Consider the following 13,492-nt stretch of genomic DNA (forward strand, 5'->3'; position numbering starts at 1 on the left):
AAGCAAACAAAATGCTCCCCAACTGCACTAGTTTACTACTCTTGTTCCAGTACCTGCTGGACAGGAGGTAGGAGCATCGACTCACTTTTGGAAAACACTAGTACTAGTATAACAAACACTCTACCACTGCGCCGCTGCTCTAGAACCACTGAAAACATTTTCAAAAAACAAAACACAGGTTTTGGAATGAGGTTAAAATAAAATAACATAAAATAATCTTCATTTTCACCTAAATTTTGAGAGGTCTAAGAAATAACCAAGTATCTTGAGATACTGAGTAGGCAGAAAAAATATATTTGGAATTTAGGGAAACAGACCAAAGAAAAAACCAAGAAATAAATTCATCTAAGCACTAGGAGTAGACAGAAGTCATGGGGGGGTTATTACATTTATGTTATAAGATCAAAAGATAAAGTGGGACAATCAAAAACTACTGAGAAAGGTTAAAGTCAGGCCTTGTAAATTCAAAAGAAAATGAAAACGAAGGCAGTGTAGAGAAAGAAGCTCCCAAACTTACTAGACTTTCAAAGGAGAACATAGAGAGGGAAAAAAACAATAAGGGGTACAAAACTCTGTTTTGGTATGTATCAAAATTGACTTCCCCTTTTAATAAGTTGTAAAAGAAAGCAGAGAGGGGGCTGGAGGAAAAGTACAACAGGTAGGGCCTTTATTTCTTGTAGACAACTGACTGGGTTTGACCCACCAGCACCACATAAGGTCTGTTGAGCCCCAACATGTGAACCTTCAATGTAGAGCCATGAATAAACCCCATACCATCACTTGAGTGTGGTCCAAATAACAATTCCCCCCTCCATTGGCAGAGAGGGGCAGTGAGGTTATAACTCAAAAGGCTCCACAGCACAAGGTTATACCTGTGGTCAACATGTTTGGACACCCAAAAGTAAGAGTTACAGCACAGGGGTTTGTGTGCTTGCCTCACTTGAGGCACATCCTAATCCAACCCTCAGCATGACATAAGCAACCCTAAGCAGAGCCTGAAGCAGCTGAATGACACTAAGCCCACCCCACTACCAAAGTAGAGCTTAGATGGTTTTCATTAAGATGGATTTTACAAGCACATTTATGCCATTTGAAGTGGTTAATTAAAATGACGGAGTTCAGATTTAGTAGGATAGAGTTGATATTAAGCACAGACAGAAACATTCTCATACTTACTGAACAGATTCTGGAGTGCCAGTTAACATACAAGACCTTTCTGGAAGGCCGCCACTGTCTGGGAAGTAAAAGAGAAGAAAAAAATTGACCATAAGAAAATTAATAGGCATCATTTTCACTAGCAACTAAAAGTTACTTTCTAGTCATTTTGAAAAGATCACAAGAAAAATAAATTACCTGGAGCTATCTGAATTTTGCATCCAGATTCCTGCTGTATACGTGAGATCTGTTCACCCCCTCTACCAATTACTAATAAGAAAAAAAAAAAAAAAGAAAATTACTTCAAGAATTACGCAAAGTAAATGTTTTCGAAACTTTAAAAATTAGGTTACTTACTAAATCCAACCATTCCATCTGGGACTTTGTATTCTTCTGTCATTACAGACCTGCTATGAAAGAATAAAACACTTTCTTTCAAAGAAAGATAATTTCTTTATATGTAAAATGTAATTTACAAATAAAAAAAGAAAGTCTAGATGTTGGTAAGGATAGTATACTAGGCAAAGCATCTGCCATGTGTGCTGCTGTTTATTTTTTTTTTGTGCCACACCCGGCAGCACTCATTACTCCTGGCTCTCTGCTCAGAAATCCCTCCTGGCAGGCACGAGGGACCATATGGGATGCCGGGATTTGAACCACCATTTGTCCTGAACTACTGCATGCAAGGCAAATACCCTTTCTTTCTTTCTTTCTTTTTTTTTTTTTGTGGTTTTTGGGTCACACCCGGCAGTGCTCAGGGGTTACTCCTGGCTCCATGCTCAGAAATTGCTCCTGGCAGGCACAGGGGACCATATGGGACGCTGGGATTCGAACCGATGACCTCTTGCATGAAAGGCAAACGCTTTACCTCCATGCTATCTCTCCAGCCCCGCAAATACCCTTTCAATGTGCTATCTCACCAGCCCCCTGACCACTGTTTTGATCCCCAGCAGCCGCCAGAAGAGACCTGAGCATCATTGGGTATGGCTCCAAACCAAAATTAAAACAAAATTAATTTTGGCGCCGGAGAGATAGTATAGCAGGGTAGTGTGCTTGCACTGTATGTAGGCAACTGAGTTTGATTCCAGCATCCCAGATTGTCCCAAGCTTTACCAGCTATGACACTACCTTACCCCTCCATTTAAAAAATAAATCAAGACTAATGATTCCCAATGCTTAATAGGACACATATTATCTGAACCTAAAATAAGTAGTAGCCAAAGCCAGAATCTTAAGCAGAGAATGCGAGGCAGAGGAATTCAGGATTATCTCAAGTCTTTTGGCTATTCTAAAATGTGACTAATCCTATTTATTCTTTCACATTACAAATGTATCTCAACAAAAGGAAAAATGATCAGTCTGTATACCATCCTTTTAAATAAAGGGAAATAACAAAGGCAAAAAAAAGAATGCAGAATAATTTAATATACACTAAATGTTACATATAATTCAGTTATAATGAATAAGGTAGTTGATGAAATGCATTAACAATACCTTTGTTGCTGATGCATCGGTGGTAACTGTGTTCCAAAAGCTATCCAAAAATCAAATGAAACATTTTTATTTAGCAGTACAATCAAGCAACGTCAAAATACTCTTGACAAAGACATCTTTGATGCAAAATAAAATCAACATTGACAGTAAGATTCAGTAAAAGGATAAATACAACTATAGAAAAATACTGTCCTTTTATAAAGAGTAAGAAAAAGTATATAAAATAATTCAGTAACCAAACCTTAATATTGTCAATAATTAAATTGAGAGATAATGAAAGGGTACATATTATCAAATAAATTAAAGCCAAACATCCTGATAAAAACTCCATCATCTCCAACTATATCCAGCTAAATATAGGAACAGAAAAATGGTGATAATGGGCCCCAAAAGATAGTATTGTGGGCAGGGTGCTTGCCTGGCATTTGGCTGTCTGGGTTTGATCCCTGACATTCCATGCAGTCCCCCCTATTCCACCCAAACAAACAAAAAACCCAAAAAATTATCTGATATTAACATTAACTTAGTTCAGCTCTTAATACAATTTAAAACAAATACTTACAATCATTTTGAGGAGCAACTTTCTTAGCATCTGGCTGATCTGAAAAATTAATGAGCCTTTCAATTTTTGCCAATATGTACAAATGTAAGATTTAGCTCCCCCGTGTGCAAGAATATAAGCATTTATTGAAATAGCTGACGGCAGTATGGGCCATCATTTGAACCAACTGTCAAACCCAACTTTAGTCATTGAAAGGAAAATAACCTTTTATTTTTCAAGTTTAAAAGAAGCACAGACAACAAAAAATATTTCTTTGTATAACCAGTGCCCTTAATAATGTATTTTATGCACTTTAGAACTATTAAAGATTTAGGACCATTATTAGCAAAACATCACATGCTAACGGCTAATGATGCTTCCTATTGTAGGAATTGAAGATTGAAGAAAAAAGTTATCAAAATATGAAAAATTAACATTTCAAAATTTGAGGGTCTGAGTGACCACAAAGTTAAGCAAAATAAATCACATTACAAGACAACTTCAATAGAAACGGTTCTATTTTCCTGACCAAATATTTCACAGCATAAACTTCAGTAGAAAACTCAACTGCCTTCATCTACATCCTTACAGATGAATACAATGCATACCTTAGTAGTCAACCTACAGCTGAGTACATCTCCCCCCTTCTTCAAGCTTAAATGACAAAACATCAGAATGTTGTACATCAAACTTCAGACACACAATCCAAGAAATACTTGTGTCCATGTAAGAATCCACTGGTTTATTTCACGTTTACATACTAAACACAGGTAATAAATAAAAATTCCTGCCTTTAAAAGGAGAGGGCATTCCCTCCCAGTGTGTTGTACTGCTCGGACTTGTCCAAGAGCCATCTACACATAAAATAAAAAGAATACATTACATACAACATCTGAAGCATCATTAGCTCATTTTTTTGGTATATTAAAACCTCACTATAAATAGGAGACAATTAAAGAGGAAACCAAATACTCCAGGGTCAAAAACTACAAATACATTCTATATAGGTTCATTCAGAATCCTCCTTAAAAAACAAAACAAAACAAAACCAAAAGGGTAAAAGGAAAACGTATAAAAATTCATACATAGAACTGTAACAAAAAATGTATGCAGACTTAGTTCAGAAGCATCAACATTTTTTAAATAAACAGCACTGTAATTCTTTTTGCAACTACATTTTTATTTAAACCTGAAACACAAAACAAGGTACTAAAACAAACGACATGAAAACTAGAATAATCTGCAACACAAACTATAGCTATGTCAATCTTTATATAGTATATAAAGATTAATTTGTACACGTGGAAAAAAAATCTGTGAAATGTTTCTCCCAATCACTTTATGCCACCCACTCCAATCAACAAGTTGTCTGTGTAACTGTTTAGTTCTAACAGAAAATGACATGTTTTATAAAAGACAAAACTTGCTGGTTGACTCAGATTTTTACCTACCTTGTCTAGGTCTTACTTCTCCCCCACCCTTCCCCTTTTGAGCTCAATATAAACCTTACAATTTTAATCAAAATACTGTCTCAAGAAAATCAGTATACCAAAAGCAACTGGAATGCTTTTAAAACAATCAAATTACTTATGTTTTTAACTTACCTCCATCTTCCAAAGGTCTTTTTTGTCCCCCATAACCATAGTCATTTGAATTCAGCGATGTACCAGCATCACCTCCAATCTTTGCTGCAATCTTGGAAAACAATACACGAAATCATTGAAGAGAGCATCATTATGACTAACACATCAAATAGCCAATTCAGTTGTCCCAGGTCCTTTGGAAAGCTTGCATTTTGTCATCTAAGTCTTACATTTTTATACCTTTGCATTGTACACTTACGTTGTAGGTTTTAAATGCAGTCTAGCAATAAAAATGATGCTGTCAAGTGTCTTCCCTAAACTCTGCATGTATCATATCATTCCTGCTTTTACCTAGTGGGTTTTATGTTCTATTTGATATGATCTATATAGCAATTTATTTGCTTGGGTCTGGTATGCTTAACAAGTTTTCCACATAAATCAATGGCAACTGTTTTATTTTATAACATATTGCCTTAGGAATGTTTTGCTTTCTAATTAAGAGGGGGAAGCCTCTTATGTTGAGTAGGCTTTATCATTACAAAAAGCAAAACAAAACAACCCAACAATAGGAGGCTGGGATGATAGCACAGTAGGGAGGACTTTTGCCTTGTACATAGCTGACCCAGGTCCATTCTGGCAGCCCACATGGTCCCAAGTCTGCTGGGAGCAACCCCAGAGAACTGCTGGGTGTGAGCCAAAAACTGACAAAAAAGCAAAACAAAACAAACAAAAACTTTAAAATTTTTAAATATTAAACACATTGAAATGGCAGTATTTTGGATATAGTGGGTTAAATATATGATCTACCTGCAGGGCCAGAAACACAGCTCAAGTGGTATATAGCACATACTGAACATGTGTAAGGCCCGAGTTCAATTCCCAGAACTCACAGTCCTCCTTACAGCCACATTATTGGGTGTAGCCTTATAGGGTGGGAGAGATAACTTGCAGCCAGTGAGATTGAACAAGTGTGGCCTGGAGGTCCCCCTGTGACATCAGGTTCCAAGCAGCTTGGAATCTCCTACAGCAGTAATTGAACAGCTGGGTCAGATAAGATCTTAGGGCTTTCAGAGCACTGGTTTACTAACTGCAGCCCACTCCCTGCCCCCAATGCAATTTGCTTTATATTTTAATTGTACAATCTCATTTTAGAGAAAATTGGTGGAGGGTGGGAGCATATGTATCTTTACTTCTGAGCTGCACCACCTCAAAGAAAGCCTTGGCTAGACGTATAAAATTATTTTACTTATAAACTTTTAATATAGGGTAAACAATTGCACTCGATTACATACCAGACCCAAGGAACAATACATTACATGTTTTGTGAAAGGGGAACAAAACTAATATTTTGCATGTCACCAACATTTCACACTACAGTAAATAAATGTCTCATACTCATTTTGTCACTGAATTAACACAACCTATACCTCATATGCCTATAAGGGAAAGCACTGGTTTTTCAAGCTCAGATCTAACAGGCTAAGAACCACAGAGATAGAGTACTTGTGAGACAGAAATTTCACAACATTTAACCAAGGTCACACAGCAAGTCAATAGTAGAAATGTCTCAATTTCTATTTAGCTTTATGCTAATTACTTTAAGGAATATTCACTACTGAAAATGAACAATGAGCTCATCAAAATTATTATTCTTTCAACTGAAATTTCACAATAAAATGTAAAGGGGCCAGGAATAGGGGGAGTGCTAAGTAGAGTGCTTATCTCATAAGTGTAGACCCCAGTTTGAATCCCAACACCTCATGTGGTTTCCTAAACACAGCTAGATGCTCTACCTGAGCAGTACACAGTATGTGGTCCATCTCCTCCCCATATACAACAAAACCAAAACCAACCAGGTAACCAATCTCGTCAAGATGGTATTCCCAAAGAGACTTGTGAAAGTATTTGAACTGTCACAAGGCTCATTATAATCAGGAAAACAGAGAGAACCAAAACATAGCCTTAAGTTAAGTCACTACATAAATCTAGCTTCTATGGCCAGAGGGATAGTAAAAGAGGATTAAAGGCCCTTACCTTGTATGGGCTGACACCAGTTGAGTTTTTTGGTTGGTTTGGGGCCACAATATTGGGGACCAAATTCAGGCTGGTCATGTGCAAGGTAAACACCCTACCCACTGTACTATCACTCTGTACCCTCCTTCCCTATTGTTTCTGGGCCATATTGAGCAGTCTGTGGGGCTTACTTTTTGTGTTACTGGGAGACCTATATGAGATACCTATGATAGATCCCTGCCGGCTGAGTGAAACAGTTCCCATAGAATCAATAAAAAAATGTTTGACTAAAAAAAAGACAATTTGATGTCTCTGCCTTTAGATTCTTTGCCCAATTTAGTCTTCTATAAATCTCTAACTCCACAAAAGACTGCATATTTGAGTCTCTAGCACTCAGCATTTGAATTGCTCTTAGAAACTTGGCAAATACATGCTGGGCTTAGATGAGAACTGATATTCTGAATGATATGGTCAAATAAAGTTACTAAAGTTGTAAATAATGACCTGTAATTCTGGACTGCAGACCTCAAACTCCCAAGAAAACTGGTCTCTCACACAGATAATGGAGCCTACTATCTATACTAGAGCTAGCAGAGCCCAGTAGGAAGGTTGATTGCTCTGCAAGCTGTTTTCTCTCCAACATCACATCAGGTCCCCTTAGCCATGAAAAAAAATCCCTGAGCAGAGACAGAGGAATTAATGCTGAGCACTGTAGGGCAGGGCTTCTAACCTCCTGACTATACTAATTTATATCTTTAGAGCCATTGGTTATAAAACTATTCTAATAAAAATTAAAGTTGATACAGTTTACACAAAACAACCAAAAACACCGTCTTAAATAGCAAGTCTAAAGACATCAGAGAAGCATTTTTAGTAAAAATCTGAACCCAAATTTGATTATAGTTTTCATCACAGATCAACAGAAACTATACATTTGTTATATCTCTTAAAGAGAAACATCAACTCTTAAAATTCAATTCTCAATGCTAAACAAAATGTAGGCAATTCTGAGTTAAGAGCTTTCCTTTTGGACATTGCAGCTACTTGAAAAAACTGTATTTTCCGGGCCAGAGCAATGGTACAAGAGATAGGGCGTTTGCCTTGTATGCAGTAGACCTGGGTTCAATACCCAGCACCAATTTGTTCCCACATCAACCAGGAATAATCTCTGAGTAAGCCTTGATCACTTTTTCTCGTTGGATTATTTTTTAGCAACCTTTAGATCAATGACTATTCCATGATTCTAAAATTTGAGTTGAAAGAGAATTTAAGATTTTTTTTTTTTTTTTTTTTTTTTTTTTTTTTTTTTGGTTTTTGGGCCACACCCGGTAACGCTCAGGGGTTACTCCTGGCTATGCGCTCAGAAGTCGCTCCTGGCTTGGGGGACCATATGGGACGCCGGGGGATCGAACCGCGGTCCGTCTCCTAGGCTAGCGCAGGTAAGGCAGGCACCTTACCTCCAGCGCCACCGCCCGGCCCCAGAATTTAAGATTTTAAGCCTGAAATAAAAACTAACTACCTTAGGTGAGCCTAATTTAAATTCTCCATGTTTTAAAAGAAACTGTTTTCTTATACTTTGGAGGGTGTGTAAATTGAGGTGGTCTGATATTCTGACTGTACTGCTATCTAGAGCCTTAAGTCCTTGTCCATTTTTCTTAAGCCCGTTCTCATTTACTGATACAATGGAGACGATCGTTTCTAAACTTACCTTATAGAATGATTGTAAGAATTAAATGACAGAAATGGTCATGAACAAATCAAATTCATTATGTATCTCAAAATAATACAGGTCATAAAACCCCCTCATTAAATAAATTTATCATGTTAATAATTCTTCGAAATTTCAGACTTCAATCTTATATGTTAAAGACTCAATAAAAAAAAACTCAATATAGCCACCACCAAAAACTCCTTTTTCCTACCCTCTTTCTCATACCCCATCAGCAATCAATCAACACTGTTCTCTAGAGGGTAAAGCTACATTCTAGTTGTGAAAACCAGGCTCCTGGATGATTTAGGTAAAGATGATCTTCTTTTGATATGGCCAGTCAGAAGTCATTCAAGAGTTATTTTCTTTTTCTTTTTGAGCCACACCGGCGGTGCTCAGGGGACCATATGGGATGCTGGGATTTGAACCACCTTTGGTCCTGGGTCGCTGCTTGCAAGGCAAACGCCCTACTGCTATGCTATCTCTCAGGCCCCTACAGAGTTATTTTCAAAACAAAATTTATTTACTATTATGATTAATGACAACCAGATTCAATAAATATTTGTTTTCACTAAAGCCAGAACTTGATGAATTTAGTGTCCATGCACATAAATGTGAAAGGAAACCAAGGACACAATTATTATCATCAGGCAATCAATGTTTACTATGACCATAACCAAACTTTGCTATTCTGCAACATTTTTTTTTTAAACAACAAGGCTTCTATTATTTTGGTTAATGAAAGTTAATGGCACTTAAAAGTCAAAGACAACTCAACATTTTTATTGAATTTAAACACTAAGTCTGTATTGTTTACTAAGACTTCAAGAACAAAGTACTTAAAGTTCAACAGTTTTGATAGCAAGGAATGTAGATTGATACTACTCAATTTATAATCTAAAATAACTTACCTAGTTTTTAAAATTTTTTTCTATCCCATATTCAAGCGAACGAAAAGATGCTTTAATTTTCCATGTTTCAGACAGAACCCGTTTCTTTCCCATGTTCACCTAAGAGCCAATCAAACTATTTCAACTTCACTCTTTGCAGTCAGAGCTTGACATTCATAACACAACGGTAAGTATTCAGATTTCCAGCTAGGGAAGTAATCTGATGACCCAATATTAAGTTCAGAATATAATAAAAGCCTGAAAATTTCTTAATAAAAAGTTAAGTGTTAAGGTCTGAGAGATGACTTCAACAGGACAGAGTTCCATCCCTTCTCTGCAGGAATAGCTTCATAGTTCCCAAGACCCAAACAAATAGATATTCACTCTATATCCCAAATAAATATACAGATTCTTTAACAAAAAGATTGGGCAACTAAGAATAATTTACCAGATGCCAACAGCTAGAATAATGCTGCTAGCATTTACTAGGTAAGGATCAAGATGCCAAGTCAGTTGTCCTGCTTTCCTGCAAATAAAACAGAAGAACTAAAAAGGACAACAGCACAGTTACTTCTGGGAAAAGTTGTTCTTATACCTCTTTCAAAGAACATTCATACAGTATTATGGACAAAGAAAAGAAATAAGATTACATGAGAATCTGGAAACATTCTCTTAAAAATAAAGAAAACATGTTTTAGATATTGACCTAACGTTCCTTTAGCCCTAGTATTTTTATTAGTTACAGCTTATTCTTTAAAGGCACCCACAAATGTAATTAGAGGTAATTCAAATCAAACACAAACCAGAATCTCTGATTTAATATCAATTCTGTAAAGAAACAATCTCATCCGTTTAACTAATGACATCTGTTAGGAATCATACCAATATAGCATCAAGACAGACTTGTATTTCCGTAGTTTGGGAAATTTTGTGTACACAAAGTTTAACAAATCATATAGTTCAGACAAATAATGAAAGACATCTTGAATTCAAGCATGGCCTGAATCTTTTGGCAGCTGTGCCTATCTGTACTCATCATTTTTCACATCTTACCCCATCTAACACTATCCTCTGCCAGGGTCTTTACTATTATTATTTCCCAGACTATTAAACTCTCCCCCACCCCACCCCGTTAATATATCTCCACCGATCATTTTCGTCATCACCTTGCTTACTCAGTCCAATTCAGGTACCCCTATTGCTGTATGTAACACCTACTCAATAGTAGCACCTCCCATGAAAAGAAAAGGAGTTGTCTCTGTTGTGATAAATGTTCCTTTCTCCTGAGTTAGGATGCCTGAGTTAAAATGTTTTTCTAAGATAAAGGCCAGCTGTAAAATAAGGAATGGTGAGGCTGTCTGTACCCTTTGCCGTATAAAAACTTGTGAGAATTGTTTCAGTGTCTTTGCTCTGGGGTTCGGCCCTTAGCATTGGCCCTGGTTGTCACCCTGGCACCAGAAAGAAACAAATCATCATTTTTACAATTTTGCATGGCTTCGTTTCTCCTTGAAAAGCTCGAGACGCCAATCGAGAGAGGGGGATAATCCCAGACCCCAACACAATAAACATTGGCTCAATAAGGGCACATAATTCGTATCTTACCAATCTAGGTTCATTTGCTAGCATTGCTTCCAATAAGCCAAAAGTTCAATATAGATTAAAAAAAAAAACCCAGCATACAAGCATCCTCCAAGGGACAAATTCATTCGATACGCTGATTAATTGCAATCTAATAAAAGCCCGGTTAACAAGAGTTCTCAGTAGTTATTCTCTAACATGATCAGTAACAACCAGACATGAAAAATAAAAGCTACCGAAATTGGTATCAATGACTTTTTTTTTTTTTGGGTCACACCAGGTAGCGCTCAAGGGTTACTCCTGGCTCAGTGCTTAGAAATCGCCCCCGGCAGGCACGGGGGACCATTTGGGATGCCGGGATTCGAACCACCGCCCTTCTGCATGAAAGGCAAACGCCTTACCTCCGAGCTATCTCTCCCGCCCGGAATCAATGACTTTTTACTGACTAACCGACTGATGACTGATCACAAATCAACACAGACCTATTTCTTAGTAATAAACACTTGCCAGAATGGCAAAAACTAAAGTGATTTTCTAGAAGCGGTGGCTTTTTACTTTGTAAGAGTTCTTTTTCTTTGCGTCGAACTAAGGTTTCTGAACAAAGCACTTCACCAAGGAAGAAGGGATTCAAATCCAAGCGCAGCACACACACACACACACACACACACACACACACACACACAAACGGGTTTTAATTTAATTTCATGCCAGGCACTCCGGGGCTAAGCGATCTAATGCCCCGTTAGGAACAGTGCAGAGACAAGAAGATTCTTTTGCATCAAGTTTCGGTCAGCGCCGTGCACTTTTTAAATCAAAATCATATGAAAGGTAGGGACTTATATCAAACGAATCTCGGGTAGGGGAGAAAAAAAAAAAGAACAGAAAAAAAAAGACTACAGCACTTAAAAAAGAGTGCCAGACTATTTCCATTTCTCTCTCCCCCAGGCCCAAAGTTCTTTTAAGAGAAAAGCAGCGCCTGGAGGCCAAATGCGTGCAGCCCCTAAAATTAACACACAAAGAGATTTAGTTAGGCCAAGAACCAGCACCGAGAAGAGGAGATTCAATGCCCCAAACCGGGGGGTGGGGGGGGGGAATAAAGGCTCTGAAGCCATTTTGAGAAACGAAAAGGGGGAGAAGAGAGAGAGAGAGGGAGGGCGGGGACAAATCCCGAGAGCCAAGAGACACAAAAATCCCGCCTCCAGGAAGGAACTGAATGAATCCTAGCTGGGGGGGGGGGGTGGTGTGTATGTGGGTCCCCCCTAGTTCTCGAAAGCAGGACTTTTCCAGGAACAGGGCCTGGAGAAGGGCACTCGGGGCGCAAGCGCGGCGGCCACGAGGGCGGGTTGGTGGTGGAAAAGAAGCTTCCAGGCGTGTGCGGCCAGGCAAGACCCGGGGCTCCTCCTGCCAGCCAAGCCAAGCACGCGCTAGTCCCGCCCGGTCCCGTTCGTTCCTTAGCAGAATCTTGCACAGGCTATTGTGTTGAGTGAGCCTCAGCTCGCTTTGCACGCATGGATAAAGTGTGTGTGTGTGTGTGTGTGTGTGTGTATGTGTGTTTCTCATTCCGGTCCCGTTCGTTCCTTAGCAGAATCTTGCACTTGCTATTGAGTGAGCCACAGCTCGCTTTGCACGCATGGAGAAAGTGTGTGTGTGTCTCTCTCTCTTTCTCATTCCAAGGGCTTAATTAAAAAAAAAAAAGGAAATGTTAATTTATTTTCCACTTCAGGAATGCGAATGCAGCAGAAGTAGGAAAAAAAAAAGAGCTAAAAAAAATAAATGGAAAGCCATCTTGAGGGGCCGCAGCACGCTTCAGGCTTCTGGGTCCTGGCTGCCAACCCGGCCCCAGCCGCTCTCTGCTTCCGTGTGAGCGAAACGTGCTTCTCTTCTCCTCCGGCTTTTATTCTCAGCCGGCGCGCAACGCGTGCGGCCTGCTCAAGCCGGTGGCGGCCGGTTCTCGCCGCTTCGATCTTGCCGAGCCCGCCCGCGCCCGCGCCCGCGCAGACCGACCGTGCGCACGTCCGTAGGAGCCTGCGGACTTACCTGCCGGGCTCTCTGCAGCGCATCTTTGAAAGCATCGTTCACGCCGCCTCCGCCTCCGCCGCCGCCGCCACCGCCGCCGCCTCCGCCACCGGCGGAACCCGAGGAAGGTGGCGGCACCGTGGAGTAGTCTGCCATGCCTACAAAAAACACAGGAATTGGATCGTCGCCCCGGCCGGACCCGCTCGGCGGATGGAGCTCCTCTCAGGCAACTGCTAAGAAAGAAAGAAAATGGCGGCCGCCGACTCCGGGCTCACATTCTTGCGCGACCATCGTGCCGTAAAGGGGCGGGGCCTGGGAGACGGCGAGAAAAGGAAAGCTCGCGAGAGTTTGAAATTTATATATTAAAAGAAAAAAAAAAAGCCAACGGGTTGGAGCCGTCAGGACTGGAGAAGTGCTCGCGAGATTTGTAGGAGGTGTCGCGAGACTTGTGGGAGCTATCGCGAGACTCGGCGAGAACGAGATTTGGGCTTTTTGGCGCTAGCTTTTCGGTGCC

The 13,492-nt window shown here is 39.6% G+C and overlaps 1 protein-coding gene across 4 annotated transcripts in view; it reads right to left on the reverse strand.

The window, feature by feature from the left end:
- The window catches only part of FUBP1 (far upstream element binding protein 1), a 28,321-nt gene extending 15,043 nt beyond the window's left edge, over positions 1 to 13,278 (reverse strand). For 2 of the 4 annotated variants that reach the window (XM_049771477.1, XM_049771475.1), the window contains exons 1-7: positions 13,000 to 13,278; positions 4,795 to 4,885; positions 3,212 to 3,250; positions 2,650 to 2,689; positions 1,513 to 1,565; positions 1,354 to 1,425; positions 1,177 to 1,234 (exon numbers count right to left, since the gene is read on the reverse strand). In XM_049771477.1, coding sequence (XP_049627434.1) covers positions 1,177 to 1,234; positions 1,354 to 1,425; positions 1,513 to 1,565; positions 2,650 to 2,689; positions 3,212 to 3,250; positions 4,795 to 4,885; positions 13,000 to 13,134 — 488 coding nt within the window. In that variant the 5' untranslated portion in view covers positions 13,135 to 13,278. Of the gene's footprint in view, positions 1 to 1,176; positions 1,235 to 1,353; positions 1,426 to 1,512; positions 1,566 to 2,649; positions 2,690 to 3,211; positions 3,251 to 3,981; positions 4,045 to 4,794; positions 4,886 to 12,999 lie in introns of all 4 variants that reach the window. The other 2 variants (XM_049771478.1, XM_049771476.1) reach the window with 2 other exon arrangements.
- Between the last annotated feature and the right edge of the window lie 214 nt (positions 13,279 to 13,492).

The sequence above is a fragment of the Suncus etruscus genome, chromosome 4, assembly GCF_024139225.1.
Source record: "Suncus etruscus isolate mSunEtr1 chromosome 4, mSunEtr1.pri.cur, whole genome shotgun sequence".
NCBI lineage: Eukaryota > Metazoa > Chordata > Mammalia > Eulipotyphla > Soricidae > Suncus > Suncus etruscus.